General features: G+C 37.7%; 1 protein-coding gene across 1 annotated transcript in view; it reads left to right on the forward strand.

Moving 5' to 3' along the window:
* The window catches only part of LOC128741448 (UDP-glucuronic acid decarboxylase 1), a 33866-nt gene extending 11524 nt beyond the window's left edge, over positions 1-22342 (forward strand). The window contains exons 3-5 of the mRNA XM_053837271.1: positions 20742-21329; positions 21395-21661; positions 21733-22342. Of these exons, the coding sequence (XP_053693246.1) occupies positions 20742-21329; positions 21395-21661; positions 21733-21852 (975 nt within the window). The 3' untranslated portion in view covers positions 21853-22342. The remainder of the gene's footprint in view (positions 1-20741; positions 21330-21394; positions 21662-21732) is intronic.
* The last annotated feature ends 334 nt before the right edge of the window (positions 22343-22676 follow it).

Consider the following 22676-nt stretch of genomic DNA (forward strand, 5'->3'; position numbering starts at 1 on the left):
GATTCTAGCTAAAATTACAAGGCTTTAAAGTTGATGGATATTTGGGGTTTCTCAAACAAACGAGAAATTGACAGTGCTCTTCAGTAGTTTTAGGCCATTTTTATTCAAACTTGTGACCTTTCCATGTTCATAGTATGTAATTTGCTACCATATATCACTGGGGATGTTAATTTAGTACGTACCGCTAAAAAGAAGAAGAAGGGAGGGGCTCAAACAAACGATTCAAATAATAAAGTGTAACTAGCGTTTCTCGATTGGTCGGTTAGCGAATTAGCGAATTAGCGGTGCCCAACACTCGGTTTAAGACTTATCGACTTTGCTGCCTCCAAGAACATGACCGTACGTAGTACCTTTTTCCAGCACAGAATCCATCACAAGTACACCTGGAGGTCACCAAATCAGACAGAATCACAGATCGACCGCGTTTTGATCGACAGTCGGCACTTCTCAGACATTATTGACGTCAGATCCTATCAAAGCGCTAATGTTGACTCGAAGCACTACCTAGTGATGCTTGAGATGCGCCCAAGACTCTCCGTTGTGATTAACATTCGCTACCGACGCAGCCTCGGTTAGATCTCCCCGAGCAGGAGAAAATTATTGAAGAATACCTGATCCAGATATTTTTTGGCGAATAACTGCATTTCTGACTTTTGTATTGACGAGCTTGACATAAGAGGTGAAATAACTAAAATAATAGTTAAAAATGTTCTACAAACACTTAAATAATAACTGGTTTTGTTATTATAATATCTAAATAATATCAAATGTTTTTGCTACACGGGACGTCAATTAAGGTTTTATACCTCAATGAGGCATTTACAAGTCATTCTTTGTAGCTTCATAGCTGATTCAGTAATTCATTTGGTACCGTTATCCGGGGCGAGATTGTGCCAAAAAAGCATATGTTTATGTTCTTTAGCTCAGTATACACACAAATTGGGAACTAAGTTGATTTCAAACCTGTCAATATATACTAAATTTTTTAATTAACAACTACCGTAGAGATGGTTTAGTTACAATGAAACCTAATCTTACTGGAAGTGCATGAACTTTGCCAAAACCATAAAGTTAGGCTAAAAACCTAAGCAGTGAACATTAGCATGTTTATAAGCAATATCGTCATATATATCAGTACTAGCTGACCCGACAAACTTCGTATTGCCACAAATTACCCTGTGTTGTACATAAATCATGAATCTCGGATGATCTTTGTCACAATCTCGAGTTTTGCAAGCCCCCCAGTGGGCGGCGCTTCCGACGGCGGGTCACCGGCAACACTCGCGACCGTCTCGTCCTGAATGATCTAGTGTTACTATAGATAGTTTTTGTGGTCTTGTATTGACAAATGTTTTATGGAAGAGTCTCGAATTTCTCGAGTTCGATTAGTTTTTGAGTTTCGCAAAAATTTCTGTTTTATTTGTATGAGAGTCCACATCCCCCTACCACAGGGGTGAGAGGTCTCTAACTATCGTCAAATAAATTCAAGACTCCAAAATCTCCCACATGCCAAATTTGGTTCCATTTGCTTGATTAGTTCTCGAGTTATGAGGAAATTTGTTTTTTATTTGTATAGGAGCCCCCCCCCTCTTAAAGTGAGGAAATCCATAGAAAATATACCATAGAAAATATTCTTGCCTACAAAAACACCCACATGATAAATTTGGTTCCATTTGCTTGATTAGTTCTAGAGTTATGCGGAAATTTGAATTTCATTTGTATAGGAGCCCCCCCTCTTAAAAAGGTAAGGGGTCCTAATTCAGCATAGAAAAAATGGTTGCCTCCAAAAACACCCACATGCCAAATATGGTTCCATTTGCTTGATTAGTTCTCGAATTATGAGGAAATTTGTATTTCATTTGTGTAGAAGCACCCCCTCTTAAAGTTGGGAGGGGTCCTAATTCACCATAGAAAATATTTTTGCCTCCAAAAACCTCCACATGCCCAATTTGGTTCTATTTGCTTGATTAGTTCTCGAGTTATGCGGAAATTTGAATTTCATTTGTATAGGAGCCCCCCCTCCTAAAGTGGGTAGGGGTCCCGATCCATCATAGAAAAAATTTTTGTCTCCAAAAACAACCACGTGCCAAATTTGGTTCCATTTGCTTGATTAGTTCTCGAGTTATGAGGAAATTTGTATTTCGTTTGTATAGGAGCCACCCTCTTAAATTTGGGAGTGGTCCCAATTCACCATAGAAAAAATTCTTGCGCTCGAAAACTTTCACATGCCAAATTTGATTCCATTTGCTTGATTAGTTCTCGAGTTATGAGGAAATTTGTATTTCGTTTGTATAGGAGCCCCCCCTCTTAAAGTGGGGAGGGGTTCTAATTCACTATAGAATATATTCATGCCCTAGAAAACTTGCACATGCCAAATTAGGTTCCATTTGCTTGATTAATTCTCGAGTTGTGAGGAAATTTGCATTTCCTTTGTATAGGAGCCCCCCCTCTTAAAGTGGGGAGGGGTTTCAATTCATCATAGAAAAAAATTTTGTCTCCAAAAACACCCACATGCCAAATTTTGTTCCATTTGCTTGATTAGTTCTCGAGTTATGAGGTAATTTGTATTTCGTTTGTATAGGAGCCCCCCCTCTTAAAGTTGGGAGGGGTCCTAATTCACCATAGAAAATATTCTTGCCCTCGAAATTTTTCACATGCTAAATTTTGTTCCATTTGCTTGATTAGTTCTTCAGTTATGAGGAAATTTGTATTTCATGTGTATAGGATCCCCCCCTCCTAAAACGGGTAGGGGTCCCAATTCATCATAGAAAAAATTTTTGTCTCCAAAAACACCCACATGCCAAATTTGGTTCCATTTGCTTAATTACTTCTCGAGTTATGAGGAAAATTGTGTTTCTTTGGTACAGGAGCCCCCCCTTTTAAAGTGGGGAGGGGTCCTAATTTACTATAGAAAATATTCTTGCCCTCGAAAACCTTCACATGCCAAATTTGGTTCCATTTGCGTGATTAGTTCTCGAGTTATGAGGAAATTTGTATGGAAGCCCCCCCTTTTAAAGAGGAGAGGAGTTATAATTCCCCTTATAAAGAGGGGAGGGGTCTCAATTTACCATAGAATAAATTCTTGTCACCGAAAACACCCACATGCCAAATTTTGTTCTGTTTGCTTGATTAGTTGTCGAGTTATGGAGAAATTTGTGTTTCATTTGTATCGGAGCCCCCCCTCTTAATGGGGGGAGGGGTTTCTAACCATCACTAAAACCTTTCCTGGCCCCAAAAAACCCCTACATGCATATTTTCATGCCGATTGGTTCAGTAGTTTTCGATTCTATAAGGAACATACGGACAGACAGACAGACAGACAGACAGACAGACAGACAGAAATCCTTATTTATAGGTATAGATAAAGTAGTTCATATGGGGCCGTCCATGAACTAAGTGGACTATTAGGGGCAGTGGGTCTGCCAAAAACAACGCATCATACAAAAAGTATGAACGAAAATAACCCGGGGAGGTCTGAAATGACTTCGTTGTCAATGGACAGCCTTTATGTAGCCAGTAGCGTTTCTAGGGTTAACAAGGGGGAAATATATGAAGAGGTGTATCCTAAGGGGCATACCTATTTGATCATTTAACAAAAGTAACCATTACTTCGAAAACCCGCGGCCGCAAAGCATGTGGTCCATCCCACTCCCCTCCCCCCTCCTTAAAACTGGCAGTTTATACACGGTATAATATATTCATCTTATATTAGAGTGTTTATTCAAAGTATCTGAAATTTCCAGAGAAAAAGTAAAAATTAGTTTAAATTATTTAGCAGATCTATAATACTGTTTGCTCCAAAACGGATGATGCAACCTAATCTGTCAAAATATTGTGCTCAATAGTAAAGAATGTGAGTGTACTGACGTATTTTTGTTGTGTATGTGAAATCCACAAATTGAATCGATCATTATGGCTTGGCACAATCTCACCCCAGTGAAGCTCGAAAAGTACAAAGTTTGGAAAAATATTATTTTCGTAATCAAAACTTATCCAACGCGTAATAACCTTTCAATACATTGTAAATGATTAGTTTATATACCTTCAAAATAGCAAGTTGATGCGATTTCTTGTTTGAGTTGGTTTATGCGAGACATTTTTTACAAGCGTTATTTCCGAGTATATTTGATCGCGAACTTTTAAACCCTGTTTAGGCCAAATAGTTTGCTACTATTATTTGTGTTCCATTCTAAGTTATGGATAAATATGTTATGTTCATCATCATTTTGAATTTAGGTCTCCAGTTTCTATAGTTATAATAAATTTTCACAAATTAACATTTTTGGTTTTTGGCACAATCTCACCCCGGATGGCGGTATAGTACAAAAATGGTAAATAACTTATTAATAGCATATCGAGGTACATATCTCATCGAGATATTCATAAGTTATTCTTTGAAAAATGAAGCTGCGAATTCTATGTTATGTAAACTTTTATAATGTTTCCGGGATATGTTGAACAAGCGAAAGATAAGATTTACATTCATTTGTTTACTAAAAAGCAACGACATAAAAACCAGACGTAAAAAAAGTTTGCTCCTTAAAACTATCGTATACGAGCCTGTACAAATAAATGACATGATAAAAAAAACGACATCAAATGAAACATCTGCAGCGAACGAACGAAAACAAACGTTTCCGTTGCAAATTTTGAATATCGTTTCTTCCTAGCGTTTCGTTTTCGCAACGCAAAGCTTAAAACCTATCTTAAAATTACAAAAATAATCAAAATTATGAAACAAAGTGTTTTTTTGGTAAGCAACCGACTCTTTCTAACACTGATTATAGGTCAGGCGTAAATAAAGGTAAAATCGAGTTTTATGAGCATTTTTCCTTAACTGTCTGAAAAATAGCAAAACCTGTTGTTTTGTCACAGCTGTAATTATGTTACATGTAACATCTGATCATTGAGCAAAAATAGGTCGATTAGATTTTTTTCCTATCTTTCTTTATTTCTCGAGGTCGAAGTTGATATTTTAAACAAGGCCTTCTCTGGAATCGAATGAAAGTGCGAGGCGTTTTCGCAACGCTGGGAGGAAATGGGTTAATAGCGTATAAAACTCTGTGCTGGGCCCTTTTGTGATGTCAACAAAGTGTCAGGGAGAACTTGAACATCAGTTCTACCTGACGAGACAGGCAATGTCGCCCACTAAAACACAGGTAGAGCCCCAAGCATAACCGTCACGCCTATACCCGCAGGCGGAGGCGTTCCGGCCCTGTGCGGACTTCACGAACTGACTCTAAGATCTCTCTGCCAAAGGCCGGAATGTTGTATTTTAAATATAATGATGATGATGATGATATTGATGATAAGAAGAAAAATGATAGATCGAATTTGTAAATGTCCTTTGGACTTTTTGTACCACTCGAGTTGCAAAATGTGGTGTAGTGAAGAAGTCGAGGATTTGTCAGCCCCGCCTGATACCGGTCCTCAACCGCGCGCCCGCTTTCAATTTTCCAACAAAAACAACCACAAATGAATCAATAGGCAAGACAATTTTCGGAGGATTAGTGGTTATCAACTGATCAGGGCAAATTTAATCTTTCATCCCCTTAGCATTCATGCACTGTCCCACGATACAAAGTAAATTGAGCGCAGCATAAGCTGGATGTTCGCGGTAGTCGACAGAAGCTTCAAAATATAGAGACTCACCCGCCTTCCAACCCTCGAGACCAAAGAGCTAGTGCAGTAAACCTGTGGGCTTAAACGTCTAAGACTCGACCCTTTCCCGTCGACAGACCCCGCGGGAGGCCATCAGAGCACAGGACAGCCACGGGGCCAGTGCAAAAATCCCACTGACTATCTAGCAGCACCGCCCAGCCCAGACTCGAACACACGACACGAATTGACCTGATTTTCCCATCTGCTACCTAAGCACTTCTGTTATTATCCGTAATCATTATAGAGTGGTCCTTTGGCATCCAACCGGTTCTAGTATCCCGCTTACATCTCCTTACTAACCCTAAGCCCCCGACCGACCCAATCAATCCGACGTTTTTCGGAGATATTTGTGACAGCTGTGATAAATAGGGATGAATGAGACTAAAATATTTTTGTTATGATTAAATCCAAGAGAATAGCCCAGATAATATATGTCGTATTATTATGTTAAAATTGAATTTGTAACTATTGGGTAATCGGAGGTAGCAAATTTCAAAAGATTTATATCTTACGCTTCTGGACAATTAATAAATGAAATGAAATGGAAAATGAATCCCAGGAACATTCATCTGTTAATTATCAGAGATCCCCATATTGGCCTTATTCCTTAAACGGAATAAAAGCACTTTCTGAACAACGCAACAATCACATTTGGTAAATTTTTACCCCGAGGCCCACTTGAAATCACAAAAGTATTTTGACATATACCCACATTCAGAAGTAAACGTGATCGCTGTTCATTTACTGATTGGTTAAAAATCCCTACACCACGACAAGGTTCAGTTTTATCGTAGGGAACTTGAAATCTATACCAATAAAAAAGGATTTCTGTCTGTCTGTCCCTATGTTCCTTTTAGAATCGAAAACTACTGAACCGATCGGCGTGAAAATGTGCATACAGGGGTTTTTGGGACCAGGGAAGGTTCTTATGATGGTTAGAGTCCCCTCCTCCCACTAAGAGGGGGGGGGGCATACAAATGAAACACAAATTTCTGCATAACTCGAGAATTAATCAAGCAAATGGAACAAAATTTTACATTTGGGTGTTTTTGGAGACAAGAATTTGGTGAATTGAGACCCCTCCCCACTTTAGGAGGGGGGGGGGGGGCTCTTATACAAATAAAATACAAATTTCCTCATAACTCGAGAACTAATTAATCAAATGGAACCATATTTGGCATGTGGGTGTTTTTGGAGGCATGGATTTTTTCTATGATGAATTGAGACCCCTTACCTTTTAAGGAGGGGGCTCCCATACAAATGAAATACATATTTCCTTATAACTCGAGAACTAATCAAGCAAATGGAACCAAATTTGGCATGTGGAGGGTTTTAGAGGCAGGGATGTTTTTAATGATGGTTTGAGACCCCTCACCCCTGTGGTAGGGGCATAAGGACTATCATACAAATAAAAGAGAAATTTTTGCGTAACTCAAAAACTAATCGAACTCGAGAAATTTTAGACTCTTTCATAAAACATTAATCAATAACAAGACCACCATAAACTATCAATAGCAACATTAGATAATTCAGCGCGAGATGGCCACAGGCCGCAAGTGTTGCCGGCGACCTGCCGTCGGAAGCGCCAGCCACTGCGGATGGCAGCCCCCCGTAGAGATCAGCTCCATCTAGGTTTATTTATTTTCCTAGATCTACTGACCTCTATTACTTTCCTTCAGTTGGGTCACCCCTACGAAATGGTACTTTCTACGAAAAGATTTTCCGGTAAAATGTACATCCCGCGTAAGGTTTTTCGCGAAATGGTAGTCTGCGAAATTCTATATTCCGCGTTATGGTCAACCGAGAATTGGTGTTCCGCGAAATGGTATTCGGCGAAATGGTTTGTAATGATGGCGAATATTTAAATGCTTTATTTTATCAGGCTAAGCAATGGGGGGAGTTGTTTTCTACTTTACTGTGAGGAAAATTTGTATATTAAAACACCCATGAACTCCCCAGAAACTTGCAAAACTCAAGATTGTAACAAAGGTCATCCGAGATTCACGATTTATGTACAAAACAGTTTAATTTGTGGCAATACGAAGTTTGTCGGGTCAGCTAGTTGCTTATAAAACAAATTTATATTTTAAATCTACTTATAAGCTGAAAACTGATGAAATACCTCCATCGTTATTTTCTCCACTTGCTATTTTTCGACATAAGGCTGATATTAGGTACATATGGAGGTATCTATGGAATTATCGGTTCACCGAACTCAAGCTACTTTTCGACAACGCTGGAGGTCCGAATTATTGATGTGATTGGCTCATTTAGACCATAGAAGGTGCGATGCAAGGTACGTCGACGTAACTCTGTTGACCTTGTCGATTTCTGCTGCGTTCGATGGCTAAATCATTTAATGAAAGCAGTAACCTTTTTCAGCTCGTTTGATGCATTTTCAACCTCCTCTAATGTTGGTGCATTTACAGCTTGTCTGTGGCTGCAGCGAGCACAAGGGTCTTAGCTAAATACTTCTCGTTTGACGTTTTTTGGCATTCGGTATCGAACCTGACGACCAGTCCGTACTGGCCCATGAACAGTTCGGACATTTTTAGAACCGTTTCCGGTTTGATCCTTACTATTATGGCTTTGGTGCTGTGTACTGGACACCTATAACTAGTAGATGGAATGGATTATGAATCAATTTTTTTGCACTTCAACGGGTGCACGCGAAATCTTGTGTTGTTGGAACTTGTTTATTGGTAACTATGAGCAACAAGGCAACTACATAAATCAAAATTCCATGATTAAAACAAGTCAACGGCGGCGTTTTGCGCCCGTTATGAAAATACCAGTTCCAATTTTTTGTAAGACTTTTTTCTGGTTTTTAGAGAAAATGTTATTGAAATTCCCTTTGAGCCGCAATCCGCCATCCAATCACAGTTTTCGTTGCTTCAGAATAACCTCTCTGTAGAACAAAACCGTAGATCCACATCAAACGAAACCAATTTGTAAAACTAATGTGCCTTTCTAAGACTAGTATTGTGAGGCTATACTGCCCATGGATGCATAGTTGACGTAAAAACCAAAATGACCAAAATGTACTTTTTCGGTCCCACGCACTCTTAACTATGTTGTTCACATGCCCAATACTCAAACAACATATGTTTGTTCAAAAATATTAGAGAAATTTAGGAAAATTGAGTTACTCTGCTCTGTTTTCACGTAATGCTAATGGTTGACGTTATTTTTCCGCATAATCAATCAGCATAGCAACCTATTTGTTTTTGTAGCTTTACGCCAAGTTATGTGAATAATCGTTCAAAAACACAGTCTGTTTATTCGCATAAACTGGCGTTCGCATTTTTTAAACACAATAAATGAGGAATTAATCATAAAACCCCATCAGTCCTGTTTTGATTAATAAACTCTACTAAATTGACAGATTATTCGATTGAAAAAGATTATAGCAAAGATTATATGACTTTAAACGTTTTTCACGATAAAAATGCGTTTTCTCAACAATCATGGCGCTGGTCGTTACGTCGACTATGCATCCATGGGCAGTATAGCACCAATATAATAAGGATTGCCATACCGTCCAGGAAGATATGAGTATTTATTGACTCTACAAATGGGGAAAAAATTCCAGAAATGGCTAGCTTATTGCGATGATACGCATGTAACAACCGAAGCCCTTAATGGCAAGGAATGATTGAAAGCACTTCGCTAAAACTAACAGGCAGGCAGGCAGACAGCTCTGATTGGCGCAAAAAAAACGTGAAGAGGGTTCGATAATGAATTTATAACAAAAAAAATACCACCCCTGGGAACCATAGGGAAATTGAACAACAGCTCCCGTGTGGGTTGGGCACGTACGTATGTAACCTCCGACTTGAACAGGGGTTTTGCAGAGAGAAAAAAATTGAAACAGCAATTTATTCAAGTTACTTTCGGTCTACACCAACCAGCAGCATTGTTGGTCCGGTTTGAACAGCTTTCAATTGCTCTAGTACTAATTGACGTCGTGATATTGTTGTTTCATTATTTTCGATGTGTTTAGGCATAAAGACTGACGGAACCATTCAGTGTTAGTTTTTTTCTAATCATCCTTAAACAAGGATGTATGAAGTGTTTAGAACCAAGATCAGTCCTAGTTCAATAGGTTTTGCGATATGTTAAAGAATGGGTCCATATGATGTTATGACATAATATTAGTTCAAAGGGCATTGCGTTTCCTGAACAACATATAACTGCTTCAAATCCAACAGAAAATCGACTTGTGTAAAAACACATACGCCATAATCACCCACTTCAGGGTCAACCTTTGATGCTAACGTAGGTATTGAGTACATGTATCATGCTCTATTGGCTCACACTTCTTTCCACATCAACGTATCCAACCGGGAAAGACAAAAAAGAGACACACAAATTTTCGAAAACAAGGTAATGGCACGTGGTTTCCTCATATTCCTAGATTACTTTAATCAATGTTAATGGAGTAAACACTTTCTGTTCACGAATTTACGACTTACAAAGTTCAAAATTGTATTTTGGCTGCCTAAAAATGCTTAATATCAATCGCCTTCATTCTCTAATGATCAATACTAGAGAGAGATGCAGGTGCGATTTTTATTTGACCAGTGACGTGATTCACGCTGGGTGATTTACAAAGCCCCACGTGGATGTGGATTTTATTACACGGTGAATCAATATAAATAAGCTGCGCGCTGTTGGGGTTTAGTAATCCAAATATTTGGAACAAACTCGGCGTACCGCGACTGCCAGTGGGGACACTAGTAAAGGCATACAACTTGGAATCGAGTACGCTAGTCTGTACGCTGATCTGCAGATTGCTTGGCTTGCAAGATCCTACTCGTATATGAACAATGACGTTACGGCATCGTTGTCTTCTCAGTGCTGCGGCATACATACGGTGATGTGAGCTTCCGAAGTTTACTTTAAGACGACGTAAGAGCGTGAGCGAGGTTAAATTTGTAACAAAAAGTGAAGATGTTCGTTTTTGGCTTTCTTATTAGGTAGATACTAGTTGCTAGACACGTGAACGTGCAGTGTTTTGCTACTATAAATCTATTTGTTTCAAAAACGCAGGTTCAAAGTCGTTTCGCTCTATTCGTTTTACGGCATATTTTGTTTTAGTAACGGCCTGTAGACATAATTTTGACTAATAAGATATTGCCTTAATGTTTTCTTTATATTTAATGAAAGAAATAATTCATATCTCTGCTGATTATTTCCAGTTCGCAAAAACCCTCGTTCGTAAAAATTTCCAGTTCGTAAAAACCCTCGACCTCGTTGAGAATCGAACTACTGTGAGAGACAGCTGACCGACAATATTCACTAACCACCGAAATTACTGCGCTGCACAAGATAATATTAAGATTTCTATGTCTAACAGCGAGTACCTCGATCGTTGATATCCTTTATTGGTTATTTTTGGGAGAATCGAAGTTCTTGCTGCTTTTTGCCTCTTAGAATTTCCTACCGATACCATTAGATAAAGTTGGATAGAATTCCGACTTCAGTTTTGTGTAATTACTGGGCTTCCTTCAGCCATTTATTGGAACCACTGTATTGGTATCTTTCAGCTCCGGTGTTCCCAGACTTACAAGATCCATCCATGGCTTTTGTTTAGAAGATCCACCAGGAAGAGTCTAGCTTTACCAGATTATCTTACTTCTTCTTTTCTTCTTTTAACCTTCTGCGGTTGAGGTGCCCTAATCTTAACGATAATGCTGACGTGGTAGTCTGCTAGACACCTAAACTTAACTTGAGAATTCGTATTATTGAATTATGTATATCCAGATTTTCATTACTTTAGAATTGAGAACATATATTTAGTAACCTATTGAATGTCATAAAATCGCAGATATGAGTGGGGAAGACAGTGCAAACTTCAGAATCAAAATGCAATGCATAACGCATCTCTTGCATTTGTCCAATTTCGGTGTCTGTCAGACTACCACCTCAGCCGCAGAAGGTTAACTGTATATAACCCCTTTATGAATTACATTAAAACTCTAGCAACAATTTGAGTTTTATTGGTATTTGTCACCAAATTTGGTCATTTTAAAAACTAAAAATCGATTTTCCAAAAAAGGCCATCTCAGAAATTGATGAAATTTTTTTCGAAGATAGATTATATGGACTATAATTCTTTTAAGGGAAAATAATTTAAGGGAAAAAAGTTTTTCTAACAAAAACTTTTTCCGGAAAAAAGGTATTTCAGTGTTTTCGAAAATTAGGCCATTGCAAATTATTTTTAAAATTTTTGTCAACTCCCCTCTTGGAAATTGGCTTGAAAAATCGGGGGGCAAAAAAATAATTTGTAGGATATGAGTTAATTTTTTTAATAAAATCAATTGTCTGTGCGCTCTTGAGCCTGCAAAACGCGAAAAATGAGTGTACGAGTTGAGTTAATGCGTTTTTTTGGTCGATTAAAAAATTTTCTGTTCTTTTTCGACTACCAACCCCTCTCCCCCTCTTCAGTGGCCCAACACCGGAGGGACAAAAACTTTTTAAAATATTTGTAATGGCCTTATAGCACCTTCAAAAAAATGATGAATGAGTGACTTTTACAAAATTTACTGAATTAAAAAAAAACACTGAAAAAAATAAGAATCATTTTCACATTGAAAAAAAAAACTCATTTTAAAAACTAAAATTCGATTTTCTAAAAATGCCCATCCCATATGCCCAAATGCCCATGGGTCATTCCACATCAAGTGTCCGAGTCAACCGTAATCGACCTTCTCGGATTATCACCAAACTAGGCCAGATTGTTCGTTTTGGGTCAAGAAGAAAAAATCCCAAGTTTGGTGCCGATTGGACTTTCCCTCGATTTTTGGGAACCTCCCTTTTTATTAGAAAAAGCATCATTTTCGTCAAATTCGCTTATTTTCTATTGCTTATACCTATCTTCGTAAATATTCAGTTTAGAAAAAAACTCTTTTCTACATTTTCATGGGAAATCATCTGAGGAATCCGACAAAAATATTAGTTTTTTGCGGCAGTGCTTCCAAATACTTTTATTTTTGATCTGAAAACTAAATTTGTATTTTTCTCTCAATGAGTACAATTTGATCTCAAAAATTTCAACACCATCGTATTCCTCAGACTTTTTTACATAAGAATCACTCAAAACCACGAGGTGTTCCGTCGCGTTCTCGAGATATAGCGTTTTGAAACAAACAATTCCCAATTTCTAATGTAAAACTGTCAACAAAATGAAACTTCCTAGTAATAAGCAAATAACAAAAGAAGCAAAATTAATTTGGTTTAATCTAAAGTAACATTGCGCTGTTGTGGAATCACATAAACAGTATATAATATATCAAAAGTTTTTTTTGAGCGTCTTAGCAGAATACGAAAGTATAATGTAGAGCTGAGTTTTTTTCTAAATTGAATACTTACGCTTAGAAAATAAGCGAATTTGACGAAAATCATGATGCTTTTTCTAATAAAAGGGGAGGTTCCCAAAAATCGAGGGAAAGTCCAATCGGCACCAAACTTTTTCTTCTTCTTGACCCAAAACGAACAATTTGGCCGAGTTTGGTGAAAATCCGAGAAGGTCGATTACAAGTTTGTACTTTTTGTCGGTCACTTGACATGATGACCCCCATATTATTACAAAATGGACATATTTAAGGTAAAAATCAGAGAGGTTGTGTACAAGACACGACCGCATTTAGGTGACGCAGGGCTACGTAAGTCTCTTTGTGGCGATAGAAGCATATATCCATGCATGTAATAATACGATTCTTCATGTATACATGCTACCTGCAGCATATATAGCGTTATTTGAGACTGCATGTTGAGAATATTCAATTATTTTCGAATGAATGTTACTTCTTTCTGTTAATCTTACTTCAACATCAATTATCAATTATCAATTATTTAGTATTTATATGTATTTATGTATGTAACCGCGTGCAAACCATGATGACGTCTTTTCTTCGACCAATCAGGATGCGAGGATTTCTAGTTGGACAATGCTTCATTATTTTCAGTTTTTCAATAGTGTGCACTTACGAAATAATAGCGTTCTTCATTTGTGCCAATTCTTAGAAAAAGTTGCGATCGATTGGTACAAAAACATTGAAAATCGATCGGGAAACCGCTAAACTATTAGCCTTTAAAACCTGATCACTTTTCGAGAAAGATTTTTTGGAATGACACCCTATCCAGCCCAACCTTGCCGTAAGACGTAGTCCTACGCCAAAAGTTTTTCTAACAAAAACTTATACTTCTTTTCCCAGGAGCGACTTGAAAAAGTTTTTGTTAGAAAAACTTTTATTCCTTAAATATGTCCATTTTGCAATATATGAAAGACCTTTACTGCCCATAAAAGCATAACAGTCCCATCTGACTTTTCACCACCTTTGAGATAAACCTGGGAATCACCTTTAAATTAACTGTTCTTTCAATATTTCTAACAAAAAAGTTATGTTTGTTCCCAAGATGCTGAAAAAAATATCAAACTATGTCAGTCCCATATTACAAATAAACGCATAACAGTCACAGTAGTAAAAATATATCAATAAGAGTCTGTTTTTTGGAAATGCCTGGTCCGATTCGACTGCAGCAACTACCAAACGGAAGCTTTAATGGCCTAGAAGAACACTATTCAGGAGAATTTGGATCAGATGTGCGATACCGAAGTTACAGTGGAATCAAGTTCCGGAATATATGGGACTTGAATAACTTGAATAACAATAAACTCATCATGTGACACCTATAAATACACGGATTTGCTAATATAGACTATTGGTAGTTGTATAAAGTGTTGAAGACGACGTCAACATGTCCGTGAATGTTCCAGATACCTCTACGGGGATCAGAATTTAACTAAAATACAACATGTGACAGCTCTAAGTCGGTACTCGAAATTGCAAAACTAGTTTGAAATAGTTTGTTTCAAATACAGTACCGCCCCGCTAATCCGACAAATTCATAGCCGGATTAGCGAATTTTGACTCGATAATCCGATAATCAAACTGACGTCAGTGTGAGTTTGAAATGTGGTTCTGTTTACATCCATACGTAAACAACTCCGGAAATTTTTGAAAATATTTGTCGTAAGTACGCAATAGTTATGTTTTATACTCAGTAATGCTCCATTTCGTCAACAAATACTTTGAAATTCTTAGTGAGTGTCGAAATAAGCGCAAGCACATCAGTCAATTGGGAAAAGCAATGAAAATATTATGGCCATGGCAAAAGTGAACGTAGTTAGATACCATTTCCATTTAGTTAGAAAGAGTACCATACTGATTGTAACGGAGACGCCAAACGAGGGTAGTGTTCGATTAAAAGAAGTTAAGTACAATACTTTTTAATTCGGAATTTTCCGGATTAGCGAGATCTGGACTATTGAGTCGTCGGATTATTGGGTGTCGGATTAGCGGGGCAATACTGTAGTCAAATAGTAGAGATTTGTTGTCACATATAGTGTCTAGGATCACATTGGTCATACTCGGACACGTTCTGGGAGTGTTCCGGACACACAGGAAAGCGACCAGCTTCTGAGTTAAACAAACCCCATCATGCGACCTCTTTATAAACTCAAGATAACAAATTAGAATAAAAAGGAGAGAAGGCCAGGAAGAGATTTGAGTCAAAAAGGACATTTTGAACAAGTGAATTGAACAAGCACGTGAATTATCAAAGCAAAAACGACACGTGGTTTTGAAAATACTACCGAGTCACCGACAACGCAAGGATCAAGGCATGCTGTGCCTGTGACTATTATGCGTTTATTCTTGCTTATTCAAGCACAAATAAACGCATATCAGTAACAGTTTTTTTAAGTTTAGGAACAAATTTTAGGTCACTTGTGAACAAATTACTTGTAAAAGTATTCTGTTATGTACATTCGAGTGATTTTATGACGACTTGGACGACTTGTTTCCAAAATCGATTCAATATTAAAGAAAAATTGTCGTAGCTTCAACAGCGTTTTTTGTAGTTGCACGTTTTTGCAGATGTGACTGTCTTCCATTTATGGGCAGTTTAGGCCATAGAAATATCTACCTTCAAAATAAAATTCATCAATTTCCGAGATGTGCTTTTTAAAAAAATCGAATTTTAGTTTTTAAAATGCTTTTTTTCTCAGTGTAGAAATGATTTTTATTATTTTCAGTATTTTTTTATGAAAATGCAGACAACTTTGTAAAAGTCACCCATACATCATTTTTTTGTAGATCTATAATTTTCGAAAATACTTGAATACCTTTTTTCCGGAAAGGACTTAAAAAAGTTTTTGTTAGAAAAACTTTTTTCCCTTAAATATGCCCATTTTGTGATATATGGAAGAATTGTAGTTTATATAATTAACTATCTTCGAAAAAAATGTCATCAATTTCTGAGATGGCCTTTTTTGGAAAATCGATTATTAGTTTTTAAAATGCTTTTTTCTCAGTGTAGAAATTAATTTTTATTTTTTTCAGTATTTTTTTATGAAAATTCAGATCATTTTTGTGTAGGTCCTACAATTTTTGAGTTATATTTTTTATAATAAAAAAGAGAAAAAAATATGCCCTTTCCAAAAGTTAGACCAGACCAATTTTCAAAAAACTCTCGCGTAACTTTTCAAAAGGACCTAAGTAACATTGAGAGACTATCTTTGGTCGCCCTCTTTTCCGATTATTACGACATAAATGCATTTCAACAAAAGTTTTCTTGACGATTAGCTAGCTAATGACACCAACAACCGATTTATACAAGCCTGATGTTTTAACCCTTTATAAGGCCGTGGCAATTATTTTGCCACTAACGAAAAATATTTGTTTTGCGTCTAAAATGACATCAATATAATTATAGAAGTAAAATAAAAAAATTTTGTTGGTGGCAATATAGTTGCCACTGCCTTATAAAGGGTTAAAGTGCATTTGTATCGCCGCACAGTGGAAAATACTGGGACAAAACACTCAAAATGAAGTTGAAGTTTTTCATGAAGTATTATTTTTCTATGAAATTAGACAGACTAAATAACTATGTTCCAAAATTTCAGAACACTGGGAATGATACAGCTTTTTGGAGAATTTTTTTAATCTGGAGTTTGTGTGACGACCTCCCATATTTTTCATTCAACGGAAGTTTCGAAAAACTGTTTTTAATCGTATCCTGTTAGGTATTTGCATTCAAAGAAAACGTAATTTGGTATTGAAATTGTTATAGATTAGCACCTTATTTTGCAGATTGACGAAAATCAAGTACACTCTAAAATATATTTGCTTCAAATCTCAAAATAGTAACACACATGTGACTTCGCATTTTCAAAGTTGAGCATCTTTTTTTGGGAACGGAAGGTAACCGTCATTTGTTCATATTTTATGTAGAATTTAGTCTACTTTCCAAAAATCATATCCGCATTTTGCGCAGATTTGCGCAAAGACTAAAAATATTGAATTTTATAGAACCATGTGTTTTTAGGCAATTCCGCTTTGTAATTACTTCTAGCAATACTATTATAGGTATTTTTAAAGAAAATCTTTGAGTATTTAGCAGCTAAAGGTTAGTACCAGGTCAGCAGAGCAGTGAAGTGACACTTTGATATTCAAATTTTAGTGAATAAACATGGTTATTGGCTGGAGAAAGAGCTATTTTTAAAATTCAAAATTTATTTTTAAATGTGGCTCAATGTTATGGATTCCTGAGTGTTACAAGGTCATTACTACTCCTCCTAATTATCCCAATGCGAAAAAACACAAAATAAAAATAATAGTTCAAGTAGTTATAAAACTTTTCTTAGAAAATTATTTTAGAGACACCCTAATTATTGATTTTTTTAAATATTTGAAAACTTTAAGTTTTAGTAGTCAATTTGGTTCACAGTTATATACAAAATATGTAAGTTCCACACTACTTTACCAATTTTATTAGTTTTGTCTCAGTTTTGTTCTGACTGGCGCCACTGTGCGCCGTGGCAATCAAAAGAGAAGAGGCCCAAAGAGAATCTCTCATTGTTACTTAGGTCCTTTTGAAAAGTTGCGCTAGAACTAAGTACACTAAGTTACACACAAAAAGTTTCATTGAAATCTGAGACGGTGCTGCCAACCCCATAGACGAGTTGGCGTGAAATCCGTCTATTAAGCCGACTTGTCTCGCCGAAACTGGAAACGTTGCTGCAGAACCTGTGCCAGCTCGTGCGTGCAGAAGATTGTAGAGCCTTTGCATAGACTTTCCAGGCCTGCTTGAAAGGCTGTTCCAGGCTCTCTTGCATAGCTTATTTAGTAATAATTTATTTGAAGATGTATTTGTGGAACTCTTTATTATTTGACTAGCGGAGTATGTCCACAAACAATCTGCAACACAGATCAGACAGAAATTGTAAGGGAAGCCAATAATGTTGGCCAGAACACACTTGGTGTAATCTCCATAAGGGAAATGAGGCAGAACTTCTATGTTTTCCCACGTGACGCAAGGGACAACAAAGATCCATCGTACCAGAGCCTCATTTGATATAGTAGGGGCAATATGCCCAAAGCACCCCGTTCGTGACTGGCATGTTTTCACCCCTCCAGTCATCAAGTCATCGGTACGGAGTCCCGTACTTATCCGAATCACGAGAAAAAAGATTCAGGATTGAGATGACGTAAAAGCAATAAAAATCAAGCAGAAACTGCGAAAGACAACCAAACTAACATTAATGACTTGACGACGAATGAGTTTTAGTTTTTTTCGGGAAATTATGATTTACGATGTTTGTCTGTAAAAATTTTCGCCCACCTAAAAATACCTTATCCAAACGTTCACAAATCAAATTTTGTGAAAATTTGAGACAAGTTTAAATCTGGTATGTGAGAAATAAAGTCACGATACAATAAAGTACCCAACTATGGCTACCAACTCTTCTTTTGGCCCAAACTAACAAACGATTTCTTGTGAGCAAAAGAGTACTAATCTCAGACTTTTATCCTCCAATCCAATTTTTTTATTCCGACTTCGGTGGGGCAACCTCGCCGCTGCCGCATCCAGTACTAGAACATTGCTTGCAACTTTTCAACGAAGATCACTAAATTCATGGCACAATAGCAGGAACCACTTTTAAACATTAAAAATGAAAATTTATCTGAAAATTATCTGAGCGAAAAAATTTCGCCTGGCTATCGCTTACTTGGATCCCGGTAAACCTAAAGGTGCGTTGACGCAGCATTCTGTTTGGGCCTTAAGGCTGGCTTTATGTACAAAAACTGTTTTCTAAAGCATTAAATTCCAATAAGGGTAAGCGGGGCAAGACCGCCCACTTAAGCAAAACCACCTGTGTAAAAAAAAGTTGTAGCTCAATTTCTAATTTATCTGCTTTAAATGAACAATTCATCTGTTACCTATATGTAAAAAATAAAAACATAAATATCTGTAATGATTTTCTATTTTTTATTGCGATTTGAAAACACGTCCAAAAAAAAAAGAGTATTTTTTCCATGCGGGGTGAAACACGCCCACTAACGGGGTAAAACCGCCATAGCGTATAACTTTAACAATATTCAACCGATTTGAACGAAACTGGTTGCATTGGATTCGTGAATTTATCTAATTTAAACAAATTAAATCAGTTTGCCATCAAACAATACATGGTTCCCCGAGATTCGCAATTTCGAAAAAGTGTCCGGCAACCACTCGTATTGGAAGAATATCAGTAATATTGGTACCAACAGTCTTGAAATTGATACCGTGTAGTTTCCTTAGACAACAAGATGTATCGAGTTAGGTATCCTGGAGTCAATCTTTAAGGACTAGAGAGGATCTAAGATAAAATATAACAATATGGGTATTAAAGTTCCTGCAATTAATCCGGTAAGTCATTTTTTGACATTTCAAATTGTTCTGATTGATAAACCAGATACATATTATTTTTGCATTGCTACGAAAATTTGCTATATTTTCATTAAAAAAATGTTTATTCCATGATATTTGTTCCAAGAGGGAGGAACTATTGAAAAAAGCTATGTCCGAGAAAAGAAAGAAATGTCCATAGCGCCCGCAGGGAAAATTGGCGAATTAGATTTTTTCAAACAGTCTACCAGCTACAAGTTAAGCACATTTACATTGTTTTATGTAAATCTGAGATTCTTTGGTCCAAACTATGCAATTATTTTAAAAAACTCCTTATCGATATTTTTTGAAACGATGGTTCTACAATTGATGAAGGGACGGTAGGGAAAGAAATGAAAATTTTTTGGTGAAGGAGGGGAAGAGCGGAAAGGAAGGGGGGGGGCTACCAATACCCCCCCCCCCCTTCCTTTCCGCTCTTCCCCTCCTTCACCAAAAAATTTTCATTTCTTTCCCTACCGTCCCTTCATTAATTGTAGAACCATCGTTTCAAAAAATATCAATATATATGTATGACCACATTTCAAGGTCAAGACTAAAAACTTGAGATTAGTCTATCTCCTTATCGGACTAGCATTATGAACGACGGTCTTGCGCCGTTCGTTGTGGGCGGTTTTACCCCCAAATGACCGATTTACACATTTCACTATTTATTTCAACAAAACTGCATGAACAGTTACCTAATTTAGGTACTGTCGGATGAAGACAGGATCAGAGATGCGATATGGGTTGGATTTACTAAAAGTTTTAACGTTTTGAATAAAATAAACCCTAAGTTCTGTGGGAACAAAGTTATAAAAAACGAAACGATTATAACGAAAAATCTGTTTTTATTTATTTCTCCGATAGTTTATACGATATTGCTGAACAAGGTATTGTAAAATATTGCGTACGCATTCAGTAATATGACTGTCATCAACACTTACCACCAATTTGAGCAAGGCCCTGTAAAACCATGGTGGGCGGCTTTATCCCGGCGGGCGTTGTTACCCCGTTTACCCTTACATATAACTGTTTAATGTAAATTTTCCAGAAATTTGTAATATGTGCTGGTGCAGCGCACGTGCTACGTAACTCTAAAAAGCAATAGATATAGTTGGATGGGTATTCTTCTTCTGGCATTTAGTATCTTGAAGACTCGCAGTAAAGTCAAATAAATTATGCCTAGTTTTGGATAAATAATAAGTAACCTAATCTTTTTCCTTACCACTTCTATTTCTTAAGTGTAGTATGTATCACTCTTATGCTTGCTTACTATTTTTCTTACTCTTCTATGTGTCTTGTAGATCACCGGCGGAGCCGGTTTCGTAGGCTCTCACCTTCTCGACTATCTTATGATGCAAGGACACGAGCTGATCGTGGTGGATAATTTCTTCACCGGTCGAAAGCGCAATGTCGAGCACTGGTTGGGTCACGAAAACTTCGAACTCATCCACCATGACATTGTCAATCCGCTGTTCATCGAGGTGGACGAGATATATCACCTTGCCAGTCCGGCCAGCCCGCCGCACTACATGTACAATCCGGTGAAGACGATCAAAACCAACACGCTGGGTACGATCAATATGCTCGGGCTGGCCAAACGGGTGGGGGCCAAGGTGCTGATTGCGAGCACTTCGGAGGTGTACGGCGATCCGGATGTGCACCCGCAGCCGGAGACCTACTGGGGTCATGTGAACCCGATCGGACCCCGAGCGTGCTATGATGAGGGCAAACGTGTCGCCGAAACGCTTAGCTATGCCTATGCGAAGCAGGAAAACGTCAACGTTCGTGTGGCACGGATTTTCAACACTTACGGTCCGCGGATGCACATGAACGACGGTCGGGTGGTTTCCAACTTTATTATACAGGCATTGCAAAATCAGTCAATTACGGTAATTTTAGCTGCGAAATTTCCAACTGACGGTTGATGGTTGAATGACAAAATCGCACATTTCAGATGTATGGAAGCGGTAAGCAGACGCGGTCTTTCCAGTACGTTTCTGATCTGGTAGATGGTTTGGTTGCACTGATGGCTTCCAACTACACTCAACCCGTTAATTTGGGCAATCCGGTAGAGCGCACAATCGAGGAGTTTGCGGAGATCATCCGGGATCTAGTGGGATGTAAGAGTCAGATCGTTGAGTTGCCCGCAGTGGAGGACGACCCACAGCGGCGGAAACCTGATATTTCCAGAGCCAAACACTATCTCAACTGGGAACCGAGGGTGAGTTTAGTAGCTAGGTTTGACGATTAAAATTTAAAGGATTTAAATTATGCTCTGGTTGCAATCCGTAGGTCCCGCTGAAGGAAGGTCTAGAAAAAACTATCGAATACTTCCGGAAAGAACTGGCACGTTCGAATCACTCCCAGCGGAACATATTCGTGCCAGAAACGACAGAAAAAGTGTGGCATTAGCGGTGCGAGTCGCTTGTTCCATTAATGCGGTGCTATGTGCCACCGGGTGGTAAAAAAGCGGTGATTAACCACCACACCGATGGAAGCTAACGTAAAAGTGTGCAATTTCCCGTACTACCCATTTCCTATGGCGATTTGTTCGTTTTTTTTGTTTTCCCATCATGATGTCGCAGTACAAATTTTCTAACTTCTTAAAGAGTCATCCTTACTCAAGTGTCACCTACTCGTGGATCCTAAATAAGTGTAAATTTAAACAGCCAACACAACTTATCGCATGAACCACTCAAAAGTCGAGCTAGGTTACAGTTCAAAATTTTATTATTGTTATCTTTTTAGAATAATTTTATCTGCATTTAGCTGTACGGAACCCGTTTTGTGGATGTTTCTTTGGTCTAGTCTGTTTCAATTTCATGCTGTCTGTTTTTTTGTGTGTGCGAGAGTTAGAAACTACTTATTTTCTGTTTGTAGGGTTGTAAATAAAGGCGAAGATAGCTATTAGCATTATTATTTGAACAGTTTTGATCGGCGTTATGATTAATATCACAATCTTTTCGTCTAGTTTTTAACCAGATAAAGACAAATAGATAATCTTGTTGGTGAATTTAAAAGTAGGCCTTGTTGGTGAATTTACGACAAGGCCTGCGTAGTATAATTTCTCCATCTATTTCGGTCCATGGCAGCTGGTCTCCAGTTCCGCGGGCACCCAATGCTCGCCAGATCTCGCTTCACCTGGTCTTGCCACCTCGCTCGCTATGCCCCTCTTCGTCTTGTTCCTACCGGATTTGATGCGAAAACCATTTTTGCAGGATAGTTGTCTGGCATTC

Source organism: Sabethes cyaneus, chromosome 3, assembly GCF_943734655.1.
Source record: "Sabethes cyaneus chromosome 3, idSabCyanKW18_F2, whole genome shotgun sequence".
NCBI lineage: Eukaryota > Metazoa > Arthropoda > Insecta > Diptera > Culicidae > Sabethes > Sabethes cyaneus.